This window comes from Athene cunicularia (genome assembly GCF_003259725.1).
Source record: "Athene cunicularia isolate RWA chromosome Z unlocalized genomic scaffold, athCun1 chrZ_part2, whole genome shotgun sequence".
Taxonomy (NCBI): Eukaryota; Metazoa; Chordata; class Aves; order Strigiformes; family Strigidae; genus Athene; species Athene cunicularia.
Genome location: NW_020799143.1, coordinates 21,394,878 through 21,412,201, shown reverse-complemented (window position 1 = coordinate 21,412,201; position 17,324 = coordinate 21,394,878). Strand labels below are relative to the sequence as shown.

General features: G+C 41.1%; 1 protein-coding gene across 2 annotated transcripts in view; it reads left to right on the top strand.

Annotated features, from left to right (window-relative positions):
- Positions 1 to 17,324, top strand: part of ADAMTSL1 (ADAMTS like 1) — a 217,249-nt gene that overhangs the window by 156,854 nt on the left and 43,071 nt on the right. For both annotated transcript variants that reach the window (XM_026866332.1, XM_026866331.1), the window contains 4 exons: positions 2,593 to 2,772; positions 4,727 to 4,880; positions 6,178 to 7,318; positions 12,865 to 12,992. In XM_026866332.1, coding sequence (XP_026722133.1) covers positions 2,593 to 2,772; positions 4,727 to 4,880; positions 6,178 to 7,318; positions 12,865 to 12,992 — 1,603 coding nt within the window. The remainder of the gene's footprint in view (positions 1 to 2,592; positions 2,773 to 4,726; positions 4,881 to 6,177; positions 7,319 to 12,864; positions 12,993 to 17,324) is intronic.

The window sequence follows — 17,324 nt, the reverse complement described above, 5'->3', positions numbered from 1 at the left end:
GCCAGCATATGGGAAAAGGCACAGTACAAAACCAGAAATGACTGGCTGGCAGAACTGGGTGTGTAGGTTGTCTTATTTGGTGTCAGTGAGCCTTGTTTTGTGTTTGCTTAAGCTAATTGTTGAATTAGGCATAATGAGTCAGCGATCTGAGGAGATGCCACTCTGGAAGTTGGTACCCTAGCAAAGTCCCAGATCCCCTGTAAAGGAATGTCAGGGGATATCGGACTTGGCTCTGCTCAGAAGCTGTGGGGACCAGGAATATCATCAGGAGACATAGTTCAAACAGCCACACTTTATCTACTTGGGTGAGTGAGCTGAAAGCACCCTGTGATACAAGCACCCTTCTCTGTTGTAACAGTGCTGTGAGATCTTTCTGAACACCAGAGTGAAATAGCAAGTTATTTGGATGGGATATGTCTGAATGAGGATCCTCTAAAAACTACTGTTTCATATTGCCTGTAAACACAAGCAGATGTTGCTGTCACTGATTACTCCCTTTCTTGGAAAAATGTGAGGGCTGGAGGCTTCCACTAGAGAAAAATCCGCAAAGAGCCCAGCATAGCAAAGGCTCCAGAGGTGAAATACAGGTACAGGCACAGCCCAGGACTCTGTTAAAAGAACATTCCTGTGGAAAACAAGGAATCTCATTATTGTGTTTGGCTCTCTCTGGCACTTAGCAATAGGGTTTGGTGTTGGTTACAATTTATTCTTCACAGAACAAAGCTATGTAAATGACTGAAGGGCAAGAAGCAAGGAAAGATCTGTTTTGGTTTACTCTGATTTCTGGTAGTGATGGAAGAGAGGGAGACTTCCTGGGATTTGATTGACTGACAAAAGGAACATGGTTTTGTTGTATTCATACAGTGCCCAACCCATTTTGGCTCTGCTATATGATGACAGTCCTTAGGCAATCTTGAAATAATTCTTTTAATCATATTTTTCTTGATTTACTCTCTCCTCAGGAATGACTTGTCCTTGAATGAAACATTGATAAATGTTTTCTTTTGTTGAAAACTAAAGTATTGGTTTATTTAATTTTTTTGAAGCCTTTGAGCTTTGTAGCATTCTAAGTAAGTAGGACAACAGATATTTTTACTCATTAGAGAGCAAACCAGAATGAATATGAATATGTCTTTCTTCACCTCCTTTCTGTCTTTCAAGGAAAATGTATATCCTAAATGATCAGCCTAGCATTAAATTTTATGCCGCTGTCTCTATCTAAGAGAGAAGGGCCTTTCACAACTGCAAGATTTTCTGAAACAGTCCCTTTTTAACAGCTTAAGTATAAATTTTAATACTTCTTCATATGGTTTTCTGCTTCTCAGGCATAATTCCCATGTTGCAAGCTATAAGCACCTCCTGGTCATGTCAGTGTAGTGCAAGCTCTCCCTTCTTAACTAGGAGAAAGGAGAAAAGGAGTTGAGCTGGCTAGACTGAGAAGAAAAACAGAGCCTGTTACCAGCCTCAAGAGGAAAATCCTCAGGAAGAAGGGCTGAATAGCCAATTTTACAAAAAAGATTCAGGAAAGCTGTTAAATCTGCTTGGCCAAAATTTCCTGCCCTGCTTGGGGAGAAAATGGATAGAGAGAGGCATATTTACGTTAGAGAGAGAGGGGAGGTGGGTTCTCTGAATATTAATCATGCCAATTTACTTTGACTCAAAAAAACCTTCCCCCTTATGTTTTGTAAAGAGTACACACTGGTGTCTTGACAGCCATAAATATAAAAAGTTTGCATAGATATTTAATGGTTTATTATATTAACCTTATAAACCAACTACTGAGACTAACAGATTGTGGCTGATAGACAGCTTTTGCATTAATTAAAAATCAGAAAAATGCCATAATGCAAGAAGTCTTCAAGTACAGGCATCTGGACTAGACAGTTAAGTTTTGAGCTGTACTAGCAATAGGCCTTATGCAGATCAGAAACTATAAATGAGAAAATTACAAGAGGAAGAAAAAGCAAAGGGATAAACTGGTGAAATTTTTATTTGTCACACTCAAATTTCCATTCATTTTTCTTACTAATGCAAACCCTTTTTTAATAAGCTATATTTGAATATTTAGTTCAAGCTAATTATTTAGTTCATAGCTACTGTTATCTAATATGTATAATCAAATCCTAGAAATGAAGGTCTTGAATCATCTACTGCTGGAGAAGACTTTTCCATTTTCTATGGCACTGTCAGTAACATAGAGCGCAAACAGAGACATTAGGATGTAGGTGCTCCACAGCGTGTCCAAGTGTCTCATTTTCCAGTTGGTGGTTACAGGAAAGGACAACTTTTCCACCTTCATACTGTAATTCTGACCCATTGTTTCCATGTCTTTTGTACAAACTCCTGAAAATAGAACATGTCAGAAATACTGAAACAGTTTTTCTAAATATGAGCAAAATGAGTTGCTTCCACTTTCCAAAATAATTTTGACATTTTTAAAAGAAGTCTGTTTTGATGTCTCTGATTTTTTTAAAATTTATTTTCTATTTGAACAAACTGTTTATTTTTTTCCCAAAATTCACAAGTAATTTTTTAATGCAAGTTGCGATGGTACAAGTGTGATGTAAGGTGACTGACTATCATCTCATACAGTGTTCACAGACATGTGGCAGGGGTTTCCAGAAGCGAGATGCACTTTGTAAGCAGCACCTGGCAGATGGAAGCTTGTTAGAGCTGCCAGAAACCTTCTGCTCCATGCCAAGACCAGTTACCCAACAAGCTTGCAAAAATGAGGATTGTCCCAATGAATGGCTTCTCTCTGACTGGACAGAGGTACATTATTTGTATTTGTGAGTATTGTGCTTTTCTTGGCAATGGAGTTCCTTGGTCACCTGGAATAGAGGAGTCAAATGAGCTCGGACTGCACAAAGCATGTTATGTCCAGTTTTGTCCTGTAATCTTTTCTTATAACCCTGGTGGGGGATGTGATCTAGCTCAATGTTCGTCTTTGGAGACTGCCTCCACAAATGTGGTTTAGCCATCTAGTCAAACCACTAAGACCTCCCTTCTGGTATAAACACAAGCCATGCTCAAAACAATAATCCCTGCCTCTGTTCATGCCTATACATACGTTCATCCAAGGCATCAACGAAGAGTAATCTTTACTTCTCCAAGCTAAATGCTGTTTATTCCCAGAGCCTGGCTGTTCTGATGTCAATAGTCTTTTCCTCTTGAGGCCACTCCAACATTTCCTTATAATACAGAAAAGAGAAAGGAGGGATTCCTGCAGTCTGCTATAGGCACATCAATACAGATACCAAGCCTCTCGCATTCTAGGACACATTTTGAGTTAGTTAGTTACTTGCTTCCTTCAGTTTAGGAATGGCAGAACAAACTCACTCTACTGAAGTCTCTTGCACGTCCCCAGGCTCCCTTTCTGGCTCCATATAGCTTAAGAAAAATTCTCTTTATATTTATGACAGTATAACTGAAAATATAATTTACCTTTACCTTCTAATTTACCATTTAATTACCATTACCTTTTAATGCCAGTAAGCATGAAAATCATTCCTCAACTTGCAATCTCTGCCACCACTCTCTTTCCCAGGAGGTGGAAATTTGCTTAATTGTGAAAGAAAAACCTCTCAGTTCATGGAGCTTCACCTGCACCCTTCATATGTTCATCTATCTTGACATTTTAGTCAAATAAGGGGATGTTCTCGTGAAGTCTACTGCCAGGAGACATATAGCCATTCTAACAGTGACGATGGTGATTCTATTCCCGATCTGTCGTCTTTCACAAGAAGTTGCTACATGGCTTATGTGAACATTCATACAACTCGCATTTCTGCATACTGACACTTACCAAAATCAAATCTGACTTCATTCCTCCCCATTTCAGTTGAAGGCTGACATGGTTTTTCTCTTCTTATCCTTTGGTGTTTTCTCCCCCTCACTTCATCTCCAGTTCTCATTACCACATGTGTACTTCTGCATGTAAGAGAAGCACATGTGTAACTTTGTGCTACCAACTTTAGAGTGCTCAGCCCACTTTCCAGCACCTTTACAGACTGCTGCCTGGGTTCAAGTGCGATGGAACTCCCTGTATTCTCACTTTCTGTGATGCTGTATACATAAATATGAAATAAAACAGTCATGCTGAAATCTATTGAACAATGCCCACTAGTGCATCAAGCACCACAGTCTGGTATTAGAGGGTTCAAACTCTTTTGTATTAAGTCATGTGCGGTAACTACCAGGCTGAGGTAACTCACTGGTATCTGAAACACTCATCCACTTATTATTTCTAACAGATCTGCAATGGTAAAGCTCAAAGATTAAGTTTAGGCAGATTTTAGCAGAACAGGATGTATCTATGAAGTCCAACTCAATGTGGTCTGTTCTTGGGTATGAGCAGGAGTTTTTCCAGCCAGCAGACACAGACGTATAGAAACAAAGTGTAAAGACAAGCTTTGTGCTGTAGCACAATACCACTAAAACCAGGCACACCATCTAGGAGAAAAAAGTGCTAAAAGGAGTGTGGGAAGATTCAAAGCCTCAAAAAACAGAATTTATTTCATCTCCCTACTGTGCCTGCTCTGTTTGTAACTGAATGGCCAGGTGCTGATCTGCTTTATTCCACTGTGATATTTTGAAAGCTGTAACTGATACGTACCATGGTATGAGTGTGCAGTGTGGATATGGGAGCTGAGGAGGTGTGTGTCACAAGGAGCACACTCTTACTTTTAACACACCTTGTTCCTAATGTTTCTTAATCCATTCCTAGTGTTCAGTGAGCTGTGGAGAGGGCATCCAGAGTCGAAATGCCATTTGCAGAAAGGTGCTGGAAACCGGGGGTTTCATCATCGTCAATTCCTCACTGTGCCCACCTTTGCCATTCCCATCCTTGATCAGGCCCTGTGCACTGGGCAGCTGTGCAAGTAAGTGGAAAAGATGCTTGGGAATGTCTGAGGAAAGGAGGTTTGGATGACCATGAACAAGAAATACTTGCTGTCACCTGCTTCATAACCTTCTCTTGTGCTAGTGTTACTCGGTCTTGCAGAGTGGCCACTGGTGCTGAGTTTTTCTGTCTGAACAAGTATGTTTTGTTTAGCCATAAGGCAAGTCAGTGGATGCAAGCTATAAATTTTACTGTTGGAGCTGGGTCTGATCCAGTGTGTTGGAAGGGAGCTACTAGTTTCTGGAAGACCAAGCTCAAAAATCTGACCCAAATCTAGATTTCACAACTGGAATGTAGATGCTCACAGATACAGCACAGCATCCTGAGGGCAACTGCAGATAAACTCTACTAGAATGGCTACAAAGAAAATGGTTGGTAAGAGATTTTATTGAAGATCATTTAAGAACAACCCTCTCTGAGCCAAGATTTCTAATGAACCATGCAGCATAAGTTAGATGTATTTTATGTTGGTATTTCATGCATTTGTTGTTGCCCTTTACAAAGAGCTGTAGTCTCCCTGTATGCCCTTTCCTGACTTGCAGTAAGCCAGCTGTATATGCAAAAGTTCAGAAGTCAGCCTAGCTTCAGCTTAAAGCTGACTATGAACTCAGAAACTTCTAAATGTTGGGTATGTCTGGGAGAAAAGAAGATCTGACATTCAGAACCAAAGCTGGGACCAAATGTTGCATGGTATTTTCTAATAATATACCTATTATTACCATAATAACTAGTATAATAATAGGTATCACTCTTTATTTAGTGCTTCATAACAAAGATCTCTGTCATAGAGATGTGGAAACTGGAAGGACACACTGAACTTTAATAGTATGTACTGTGTTTTCAACCCTAGCCCAGACAGTTTTGTTCTGTTCAACATCACTTCCTGAGGTAGCAGTATTTTCACTCTTCCTTACTGCTGTGAGCTGCAAGATCATGTTGCTCTTGATAGTTTGGATGGTAAACACTATTTATTAAGCAACAATCTTCATTTAAATACTTTAACAACAAGAACTAGATTTCTGCTCAAATTTTCTCCCTCCCATAAAGCTTTAGTCCCTGGCTCTTTAGTTTTTGCGTGTACCCTGGGAGGGACTACTTTTGCATTGCTAAAGTGCATCTCATCATTCCTCTTGTTTTGAGTGCTCCAACTTAATATTCAGCAGCTGGTGGCCAGTTTCTCCCATTACTGTCTAATGGGTCAAATGCTGCCAGTGCCAAAGTAAACTGCTGGTTTTGTTTAATGGTATCACATTCTAACAGTATTAATGATATTCCAGGATACAACAGGCCAGCTCATAAGGAAAGTCCACGTATTATGGCCATAAAGAAAGTTTACATCCAGACAAGGAAGCAGAAGAAACTACACTTTATTGTGGGTGGTTATGCCTACCTGCTGCCCAAAACCTCCGTAGTTCTCCGATGCCCCACAAGGAGGTTCCGGAAATCAATGATCACTTGGGAGAAGGATGACAAGAGGCTCATCAACTCAGCTCACATCACCATTGCACCCTATGGGTATGTGAAAATCCATCATTTGAAGCCTTCAGACACTGGGACATATACCTGCATAGCAGGGCCAGCCCAGGAGAATTTTGTAATTAAACTAATTGGAAGCAACAAGAAGATCATTGCTGGGCAGCCAGCTGGTATTAGGGAGGAAGAAGCCATGAGAAAGGTTAGCTTAAATGAAGCCTTGCGAACAGAAGAGAAACATATCAACGGGATTCTCTTCAATGGGAGCAAGACTGAAAAGCGAGGACACCTTGCTGACCCCAGCAGGTGGTATGATGATATTGTGTCAAGGCTTCTACAGCACAGGCACTGGCCAGGGGAAAATCTGGAGTCCTGGGAAGCCCAGGAGTCCACAGAGAGAAACACATCCTCAGAGGAGGACCAGAGCCAGGAGTATAGCCTGCCATTTACTATGGTTACAGAGCAGAAACACTTGGATGATATCATAAGGAATTTGTCTCAACAGCCTGAGGAACTTAAAGATGTCTACACTGAGCAGTTTGTTGTGCAGCTGGCTCATGAGGTTTTCAAGAGCCACTTGGAGCACCAGGAATCTGTCCTCAAAGCATCAAGGAGAAGAGTAGATTCTACCTCTGTGGAGTACCCTCTCCACAGACATGTTTCTGGATTTACCAGCTCTCTGAGGATGTCATCTGCTGAAGCATTTCTTCCCACTTCTGTAGGCCTGGCAAATGGCTTACACAGACCTCGTCAAAAGCCTGCCATTCTCCGAAAGATTTCAGCAGCACAACAGCTTTCTGCTTCAGAGGTTGTTACGCACCTGGGACAGACGGTGGTCCTAGCCAGTGGCACACTGAGTGTGCTGCTTCACTGTGAAGCAGTGGGAAACCCAAAGCCCACCATCAGCTGGGCTAAGAATGGAGAGGAGGTGAAATACAATGATAGGTAAAACATATTATTCAGCTTTTAAGAAATTAATTGATATTTTGACTCTTCAGTTTCCATATTTTACTGCCTGTCAGTCCCAGGGTCAAAACCATATTTTGCTGTAGTCTGATTTCTTAACAGAAACAAGGGCTAACACATGTGGTAAACAAGGCAATTCTTCAGCAAGGTCTGGATGCTGGGTCAGTCTGTTGTGGCAAACAGGAACTTTATTCTGCTTCAGTAAGTAAAAATAAGAGTTTGTAAAGTACTAAAGTAGGTAAGTGCCTAATGCAGTCCACAGAGCACTCCCCATCTGGAGCCTGGGAGCCTTAGTGTAGTTTCCCATCTGAAGGTGAAGGTTTCTGGTATGAAGACTAGTTTGAGATGCATATTTGAGTATTGATTATTACTATTACTATTATCATCTTTTGGAGATAATGAACTGCATTTCTCACAGTGCTCCAGCAGGGTCTGTCTGACATGGTTGTGGCAGCAGAAGATGGAGAAAGTGAAGCTTCTGCCTTCCACACATGTATCTGTGTGTAAAACTTCCCCAGGATAAACCTCAGGGCATTAACATCACCATTCCCCATGTAAGTTCTGTTATCTCAACACACTGATCTCTAAGCATAAGTCTGCTTATGAGAGTTGTGCATCCTCATCTGTACAAACTCCGGTGTGCTGGCCCCAGGTGCAGCCTGAGAACTTGAGCAATGCAGTGCTTTTATCAGTGTACTACAAAAATGATACTGGTTTTCCTTCAGGTAACCTTTACCTGCCTGTCACTCCACATTATTCATTTCTGTGTAAGAGCACACAAAAAAGATTCTTTTCAATGCCAGCTGTATGCTTAACTGTTGATAATACACATTTTTCTCATGTGTGTACTTGATATTTTATAGTTTGGTTGTGTTCTGTGAGAAAGGTATATAAGGATAGGGAGAGAATGTAAGAGGCAGTTACATTAACCAACTTGGTACAACAAAGCAGTCCAAGGATATGCTAGCAGCTCTTTCCACGCAAGATACTGACCTCAGTTAAGACATCTGAATTTAGTCATAAGGTCACCTTGGGAAGTGATAAAAGATGGGGTCAAGGCAAAAATTAATTCCAGTGTGGTGTCTGTGGATCATCTTGATTTAAGTGCAATACTTTCTTCTGCATATTTATACAATTAGTTTATTATCTCCTTTCTCACTTAGGCAACTGAATCACTCCAAAATCGTTGTTTTCTCTAATGTACTTAGTTTCCTGGTTCTTGTCTCTCTTTCTGTGTTAGAAGGCTAGTAGGTGTATTAGGCTTCACACAAAAAATGGTAACTTTTGCGGGGGGGGGCAACAGTAAGAGCAAGAATGTATCTCTTGTGGAAATCACATGCAGTCTTAATCAAGACTTGGGCCTATAGTACCCCTTTATTTGGCCATATTCCTGTGAAAATATCTTCGTGGCCCCCAAAAAGTTTCATATAGAGTTTTTCATTGCCAATGGTTACATCCTGTTGGAATTGTGTCATTAAGGGATTTATCTTTTTTAGTACTTGAAATGACTGTGATTTCTGTGGTATGTTTGAAAGGGAATGGAGGTTACAAATCCATGTATGGTTAATGCTGGACACTATACCTATAAGAAAATCACAAGCTTATCTCACAACTTATAAACAGCCATGGCGTAGCAACAGAAAGAATCATTTAGCTGATAATAAAACAGCCTTACACTTTCTGAAATTTTAGCTTGGATTTCATATTGTTTCATTTTACAGTACCTTTCAATCTTTTTTTTTTTTTTTTTTTTTTTTTTTTTTTTTTACATTCAGTTTGGCTGAAATAGCATTAAATGCTGTGTTGGATTTCTGATTTATCAAGCAACTATGTGCCCTCAAAATTTCTATCAGACTCAGAGTACTACAGTTTATTTGCCAGCTAGTAGCATTATTCATTGACAAAGGTTGAGGCAGTTTCCACTTTATGAACTTCCTTCTGTACTCATTGCATATGGTTCCTCCAGGTTGGTGGGTGGGGGAGGAAATGAACAGTGGTCTCAGCTTCAGCATCTGTAGCTTTGGGCTTAGTGGAAGTTTAGAAATCATAGTTCATATAAAAATTGGGTTGTGGATGTTTTGCTGGGTTCTTAACAGCAATACTCTGGTTTTGGCTCAGAATGCTCTTGCTGGCTGCCAATCAACTGTGTAAATGAAAACCGCAGTTTAAGCAGTCTCACAGTGTACTGCTGTAAACTGCAAGGCCATCTGCATGCAATGGTACTTGGTATGCTCAAGCTGTCTTTCACCAGCCACTGAATGGAGAAGAGAAACCAGTTTCTAGCCCACCTCTTTCTTAATGGGAACAAGAAAACTAATATACATGGGCCTTCCTGTACTAGTATCAAAGGGAGACATTTTTGGTGAGTCAGGTCAGAGAAATGCACTGAAGTGCCTCAACTCATGCCCTACTGAGTATACTGAGATTCTGGTTGTATTTGGTTTATACCGTGATTTTTAGAGTGTAGGCTGCTGGTTTTAGTTTGGGTGATAGCTATCTGTGTTGTGTAGTACCAAACACTTAGACAAAGGCACTCACTTTCATGCATTGTGGCTGTGGATTTTGTCTGGACCAGTAATACAGAATGAATGGCTCTATTCCTATTGACTTCTTCCATGAGCTGTTCCATCCACCTAAAAGTATGACTCCTATGACATAGCTTCACTTGCAAAAAACTTAATTTCTTTAGCTTTAATCTAGGTACTGTCACAAAAAGATATAATACAGGCCCCCAAAATGTGTTGGTTTTCAGTTAGTCAACAGAATGAAAATGTATGACACAAAAAGCTGCAGCAGTTGAAAATATCTGTGTGGTTTCAGTAAAGGATCCTCGACTTGAGGCTGCATATTCAGCCTGAGTGAATATTTAACATGAGTGTCTATATTCTCTTCTAAGGTTAAAGTGTCAGCAGGGGTTCTGAGTGCAATTTCAGAGCCTGGTAGTATCTATACCAAAGTCTGGAGACTTCTGTAAATGATGGCAAATGTTTTATTTCAAAGAAAATTAAGGTTAACTTTCTTATAAATCAATTTTAAAAGTGAAAAATCTTCAAGGTATTTATGCATTGTTTAGTAAGCCTTCCAAATATGCTGCAGTTTCCATCACTGGGAACGTGTTGGTACTTGAAAATTCAAGTTTCTAAAACAGAAATGTACTTTATAAATGGACATGAAACAGAATATAAACAGCAAGTGATAGAGTTAGGTGTTTGCAAAGTGCTGTCTGAATTAATCACTGATATAGGTCCATTTGTGTCTTGGAGACAATGCAGTGTGGAGCAACTAAGATGAGCCTGATTAAACATTAAGCTGTATTATTTCAAGTCCATAATCGAGATTCTGAAGACATGCTGCTGACAGAATGAACTGCTACAGCTGGTATTTTTTTTCACCACTGACAAGAAACTCAATACCCAACAAAAATAGCGATCTACAAGCAAATAGGGAATCCAGCCAAAATCATTCTATACAAAGAGGGATAATAAAAGACCTGCTTTCATGAAATGCAGCTATACCAAATTGTGACACACAAATAACAGAAAGAATTATTGAAAAGAAGGAGCCATTAGCTTTGTTTCTAGAGAAGGACATTAAAACTTGGGTTGCAAAGATAGGATGATGGACCTGCATTGGAGGGTTTTTTTAAAAAAACAGGTACCTAACTGGCTATTTCTATTTCTAAAAATATTTGTGCTGGATCTTGAGATGACAAACTGTCAAAGAGAGATTTACTTCAGTGGAGCTGATTAACAACAAACAAATTATGATCCCATGTGTTCTACAAGGTGCAATATTAAGCAAGCTCTTTCCTCAACATGAAGGTGACAGGAACATTTCTAAAAACTTTTTAGGGGGTTGTAGGTGTTTAGTTTGATCTAGGACTGACTGACCAGCCTACATACTGTATTTGCACACATGCGGACAGAACACACACAACTTTTAGCTGTTATGATGGTATAATTTGGGACAAATTCTGAAGCTGTAATGAATTCCATGTAGAGATTGAACCAGTCAGTGTTAAACTAAAAAATCTACATGTGAGATACTGATGAATGCTAACACTAGTTTTTGTAAGTAAAGAATTTGTTAGATGCTAGCACTGTCAGCAGTGGCTAACTAAAAGTCTGCCCTGTTTATGACTAGGTGGTAAGAAAGAAAAGATCCTTGAAAGCAGAAGTGGCCAGGGAATTCTTTCAACTATTGGGGGGTTTTTGCTGTGCAAGCAAAGATGCAATTTAAAAATGACTAATGTTTGTTTTGCAAATGGGCATTTTTCTAGGCATTTGCAAAACTTGGTTGACAAAAAGCAGTTCTTTCCTTTTACTAATAATAATTATTACTCAAGAAAAGGTCAAAAAATAATTTTAATTCTGGATTTTTTTCTATAATAGATTTTGATGGGTAGCCCTAATCTGGTTTGTTTTAGACATCTACCACCCACAGTGTTGTGCAAGATCAAGTATCTGCTGCCTTTTGGTCCATGAGACAACAGTTTTCATTGGTGGGGTGGGAGTGGAAAGAAACTCATCAATTCCAGGATCTGTGAGGAGACTTTGATTGCATGTGTTTTACAGGCATGTCCCTCCCCCAATTTTACCCTTGTCACTGTCAATCAAAGCCTCAAATAAGAGTTTATGTACAGCAACTGCTGAAAGTTGCTGACAAGAAAAGTAATTTGTCAATAAGTTTTATCATCAGTTCCAGTTAAAAAAGTTAAAAGAAAGGAACAATAGTAATGAAATACACTGTGCTGAAAATAAGGGTACTTAAGTATTGGCAAGAGCCCGTGGACTGAACTCTTGTTAAGTGTTTATATGTCAGGACCTGATGGAGTTACACCACTGCAAAAACAGACTGTGAAAAGAAGCAATTCATAAGAGCTCTGAGGTCATATTCAAACCATTTAACCACTGAGATCATGGTAGGCTTGTCTTACTGGCAGAGGAAAGAAGCAGTTGGTTCAGCCTAAGGAGGAGCTGAGTATTCCTCTCTGTCTTCACTGACTATTAGGGGAGCAACGAGACTACTGAGTTTGTGCAAACTGCCCACCAATCAAATAATTTGGAGACTGAGCCTGTGATTCACTTCACTTCTTTCTGCCTAGCTTCATCAGGCTTTATGATTTTTCCCTTGCAATAATTTGGATTTTTCTTTACTATTGCTACTCCTACTTTGCAGAACTGGGAGGCAGAGAAGCTAGGCAACTCATTCAACATCATACAGGAAGTGACACAGGAGAGGAGCAGGTTTCACAAACCATGGGCAGATGTCCATAGTAATCAGCAATCTTTTTCTTGATACACATATCAGCAGTAGAAGAACTGGGAATGAGACTAAAATTTAATTTAAGTAGTCGCAGCTCACAGTCTCAATGTAAGACTTTAAATTTCTTAATAGATTTAAAAACTATAACCTAAAGGACTGAACTATAAAGAAATTACCTAAACCTGAAAAATTCCCAGTAAATGTATTCATGCTTACACAAACTGAAAGACTATTACATCTTTCTTTCTCCTTTACTCCAGAATGCTACTTCAGCCTGATGATTCCTTGCAGATTCTGGCACCCATAGAAGCTGATGTGGGTTTCTATGCTTGCAATGCATCCAATGCCCTGGGATCTGATTCAGTCTCCATTGCTGTCACTCTAGCAGGTAAGAGTTCATGCTCTCTGATTGCAGGATGGTCCCTGCCACTTGTGTGATTCTGGACAGAAATAGTTTGGGGGGGAACAGATGGCTGTGGATTCTGGGTGGGCAAAGTGGGTAAACGAGTGGTGATAACATAGGGTGTGAACTCTGGAAAACCCTGAGGTATAGTCCAACTTTCACAGAGTTCATGAGATTTGTGGGGTTCTGTAAAATAGTAATGCTTTTTCTCACTTGCTGCATCTGATGTGTTGTCAAGACAGTGCTCATCCTGGTTATTCACAGGCTATATACACAGTGCATCCAAGACTCCCAATTTTTATGCTTCTTTTTAAAGCTATGGCTGATTTCTTCAAGTCTAGCAGACTGATCAAAGGACTTATTTAGATGTAGGCAAGCCTGAAAAATACCAGAGCTGAAGAGCTAGCCCCTTGCAGGATCAAGCCCTGTATCATATTTGATTCGTTGTGCACAAGCATGGCTAACACGGTTTCAATTGCTGGCAAATAGAGGTTCACAAAAAATTGACTCCTGTGTTTATATTTCTCTAGTAATGGTTGAGTTCTAAAGCAGACTAAATATCCTTTGTTAGTTTAGATTTCAATTCTAAGGAAAACTCACCCAAATAGAAGTCAAGGGAAATGCGAGGAAGTGCATGAATCCAGCTTCTTCAAGGTTCATTGATAGTCAGTGTCAGCAGGCTCACAACCACATCAGGAGTAGTAGAAGAACAGAGTAATAAATGTGAATGAGGAGCTGTTGAGTAAGATGAAGGGACAGAAGAGACAGCTAAGGACTGTGATGAGGCAGAGAGGTCTTAGAAAAGGAGGAACCTATTAATCACAAAGGCAAAAGGAAACACATGAGGAATGCTAGAAAACTTACTGATTTTCAGATCTCTCCTTCTCACTACTTCAGAATGTGGAAGCATTTGGAGGGCTCCAATGTACGGGAGTGACCATCAGCTGTCGGTGTATCCATGTATGATTAGAGGAAGGAATAGCTGTTGACGAGCTTGAATTTTTTGCACTAAACACAGAAAATTTCAGGCAAGAGGAGCATGAAGAAAGTCTAAGAACGCAGCAATGGCCAGCAGTGAAGCTCTGATGATCAATAAACCAACTGGAAAGAGACGTTGTCTGTCCCTTAGGAGTAGAACAGCTAAATCCCCCAGAGTGGAAAAGGAAGATCTGTGTCAGAGCTACATATTACATGTAGGCAAAAAACAAAGAGACTGATCCTTTTTACACTACTGCAGATCAGGAATCCTGGTCAGACAGTACAGTGTTTTATAAGGAGCAACTCCATGGTAAACCTCTTGTGTTGCACCAGCAAGAAGCTGAACATAAGGTTAAAAAATAATCAGTCAAAAGTGCTATTCTGTCCATATTGCTCCAGTGAGTCTAAAAGCAGTAGTCTTGTACAGTGTAATTTGTGGAGACAATTTTGTGTGAAGCTATAGAAAAATGAACTGAGCATTAGGTATACATGTGGCACAGGAAGTCTAATAGGTTTTTTGTTATAATTATCAAGGCTGTAGTTTAACCATTTTATATTAATTAACATTCAAACATCCCAGACTCAAGTTGAACCCTACTTGGGAGTTACTAAACATTTCCATCTCAAATCCAAGGCAAAGAGCTGAATATCTTCTAAAATGAGGCCGTAAATATCAAAATGAGATATTTATCTTTTATATATATATATATATTTATGAGTAAATATCAAGATGAGATATCACACTATTAGGGAGTGTGAAAGGGAAATTGATTGGTGGTGTAACAACCTTGTACCCCTAAAGCAAAAGGAGCACAGGGAGGCTCCAAACAAGACAGGTAATCCCTCATCCTCTTGCTACCAGGCAGAAGGAGGGGACCAAAGAGATGGGGGAGACAGGTTCCCCACTCAGGGAAGCAGGAAGATCCTCTCCCGATCTCCCTCACCCTCCATGGTGCCCCACCACAGTAGGTTCAGGTCCCTGGAACTTTTGAATGAAGAAGAGGAGGAAGAGAATGAGACAAACAAGGAGGAAAACCAAGGTCCACCAAAGCTGGGTCACTCTAGACCAGATATTAAAACCAGTTCTAAAAAGAAACCCAGAAGTCACTGTAGTGGGTGACTCCATTCTGAGGGCTGTTGAAGGCCCAGTATTCAGACCAGACCCACTTCATAGGGAGGTCTGCTGCCTCCCTGGGGCCCGGGACAAGGACCTTACAGCTAAACTCCCCACTCTAGTGAGACCCAAGGACTACTGCCCTCTCCTGGTTTTTCAGGTAGGCAGCGATGATATTGCCACAATAAGTCCTAAATCAATGAAGAGAAATTTCAGGTCCATGGGGAAACTGGTTAAGGGGTCGGAGGTACAAATTGTGTTCTCCTCTATCCCTTCAGTTGGAGGGATGGATGAAGAAGAATACAGGAGAACTCAACAGATGAACTTGTAGCTCCAAGACTTGTGTTACCATCAGGGCTTTGCATTTTTCAATCATGGGTTAGCATACAGGATGCCAGACCTTTTGGCACTGGATGGGAAGCACCTGTCCCAGAGGGGGAAAAGGATCTTGAGGCAGGAGTTAGCTGAGCTCATTGACAGAGCTTTAAACTAGATTTGAAGGGGGAAGGGGGCAAAACATCGGCCCATCTGAACTGCATCTATACCAATGCACTCAGCACGGGTAACAAACAGGAGGAGCTTGAAGCCATAATGCAGCAGGAAAACTATGATGTAGCGGCTATTACAGAAACATGGTGGGATGTTTCCCCTGACTGGAGTATGCCAATTGATGGATACAAGCTCTTTAAGAGGGACAGACAAGGAAGAAGAGGCCGTGGGGTGGCGCTGTATGTTAGGAACTGTTACGATTGCTTTGAGTACAAGTGTAGTGAAGACAGGGTGGAGTGTCCTTGCATTAGAATCAGGGGGAAGGCCAACAGGGCAGATGTTGTAGTAGGAGTCTACTACAGGCCACCCACCCAGGATAGAGACGTGGATGAAATATTCATAGGCGAAATCTCACAATTGCTTGCCCTTGCTCTTGTGGGAGACTTTAACTTTTCAGACATCTGCTGGAAACACAACACAGCAGAACAGGACCAGTCCCAGAGATTACTGGAATGTGTGGGAGATAAATTTCTGATGCAGCTGGTGAGTGAACCAACCAGAGAAGGTGCTGGATCTCCTCTTTGTGAACAGAGAAGGATTGGTGGATGATGTGGTGGTTGGAGGCTGACTAGGGAACAGCAATCATAATAATAATAATAATAATAGTCTTCTCTGTTCTTAGAGAGGCCAGGAGACAAGGCAGCAGAACTGACATCCTGGACTTCCAAAGGGCTGACTTTGACTTGTTTAAGCAGCTGCTTGACAGGATCCCTTGGGAGATGGTCCTTAAGGGTATAGGGGCCCAGGAAGGCTGGGTGCTCTTTAAGAAGGAAGTCTTAATGTCACAGGAACAGGCTGTCTCCAGGTGCTGTAAGAGAAGCCAGTGGCAGAAAAGTCCACCCTGGCTGAACAGGGAGCTTTGGCTGCAACTCAGGGACAAAAGGAGAGTTTACAGCATTTGGAAGAAGGGGCTAGTCACTCACAGTGATTACAAAGATGCTGTGAGGTTATGAAGGGTGGAAATCAGGAAGTCTAAAGCCCAGCTGGAAATTAATCTGCCTTCACCAGTCAAATATAACAAGAAATATTCCTATAAGAATGTCAACAGCAAAAGGAAGACCAGGGAGAGCCTCCATCCCCTGCTAGACACAGGAAGAAACATGGCAACAAGTGATGAGGAAAAGGCTGAGGTGCTTAATGCCTTCTTTGCCTCAGTCTTTAATAACAAGACGAGTTGTACTGAGGGAATCAGTACAATCCTCCTCCTCAGCCAGAAGACAGAGACTGGGAGAACAAACCCCCACAATCCAGGAGGAGACAGTCAGTGACCTGCTGCATCACACAGACACACACCAGTCTATGGGCCCAGACGGGATACACCCGAGGGTGCTGAAGGAGCTGGCTGGGGTGCTCGCCAAGCTGCTTTCCATCATTTACCAGCAGTCCTGGATGACTGGGGAGGTCCTGACAGATTGGAAATTGGCCAGTGTGACACTCATATAACAAAAGGGTTGTAAGGATGATCCAGGAAATTACAGGCCTGTCAGCTCAACTTCAGTGCCCGGGAAGCTGATGGAGCAGCTCATCCTGAGTACCATCACACAACACATGCGGGACAACCAGATGCTCAGGCCCAGACAGCATGGGTTTGTGAAAGGCAGGTCCTGCTTGACAAACCTCATCTCCTTCTACAACAGGGCAACCTGACTATTGGGTGAGGGAAAGGCTGTGGATGT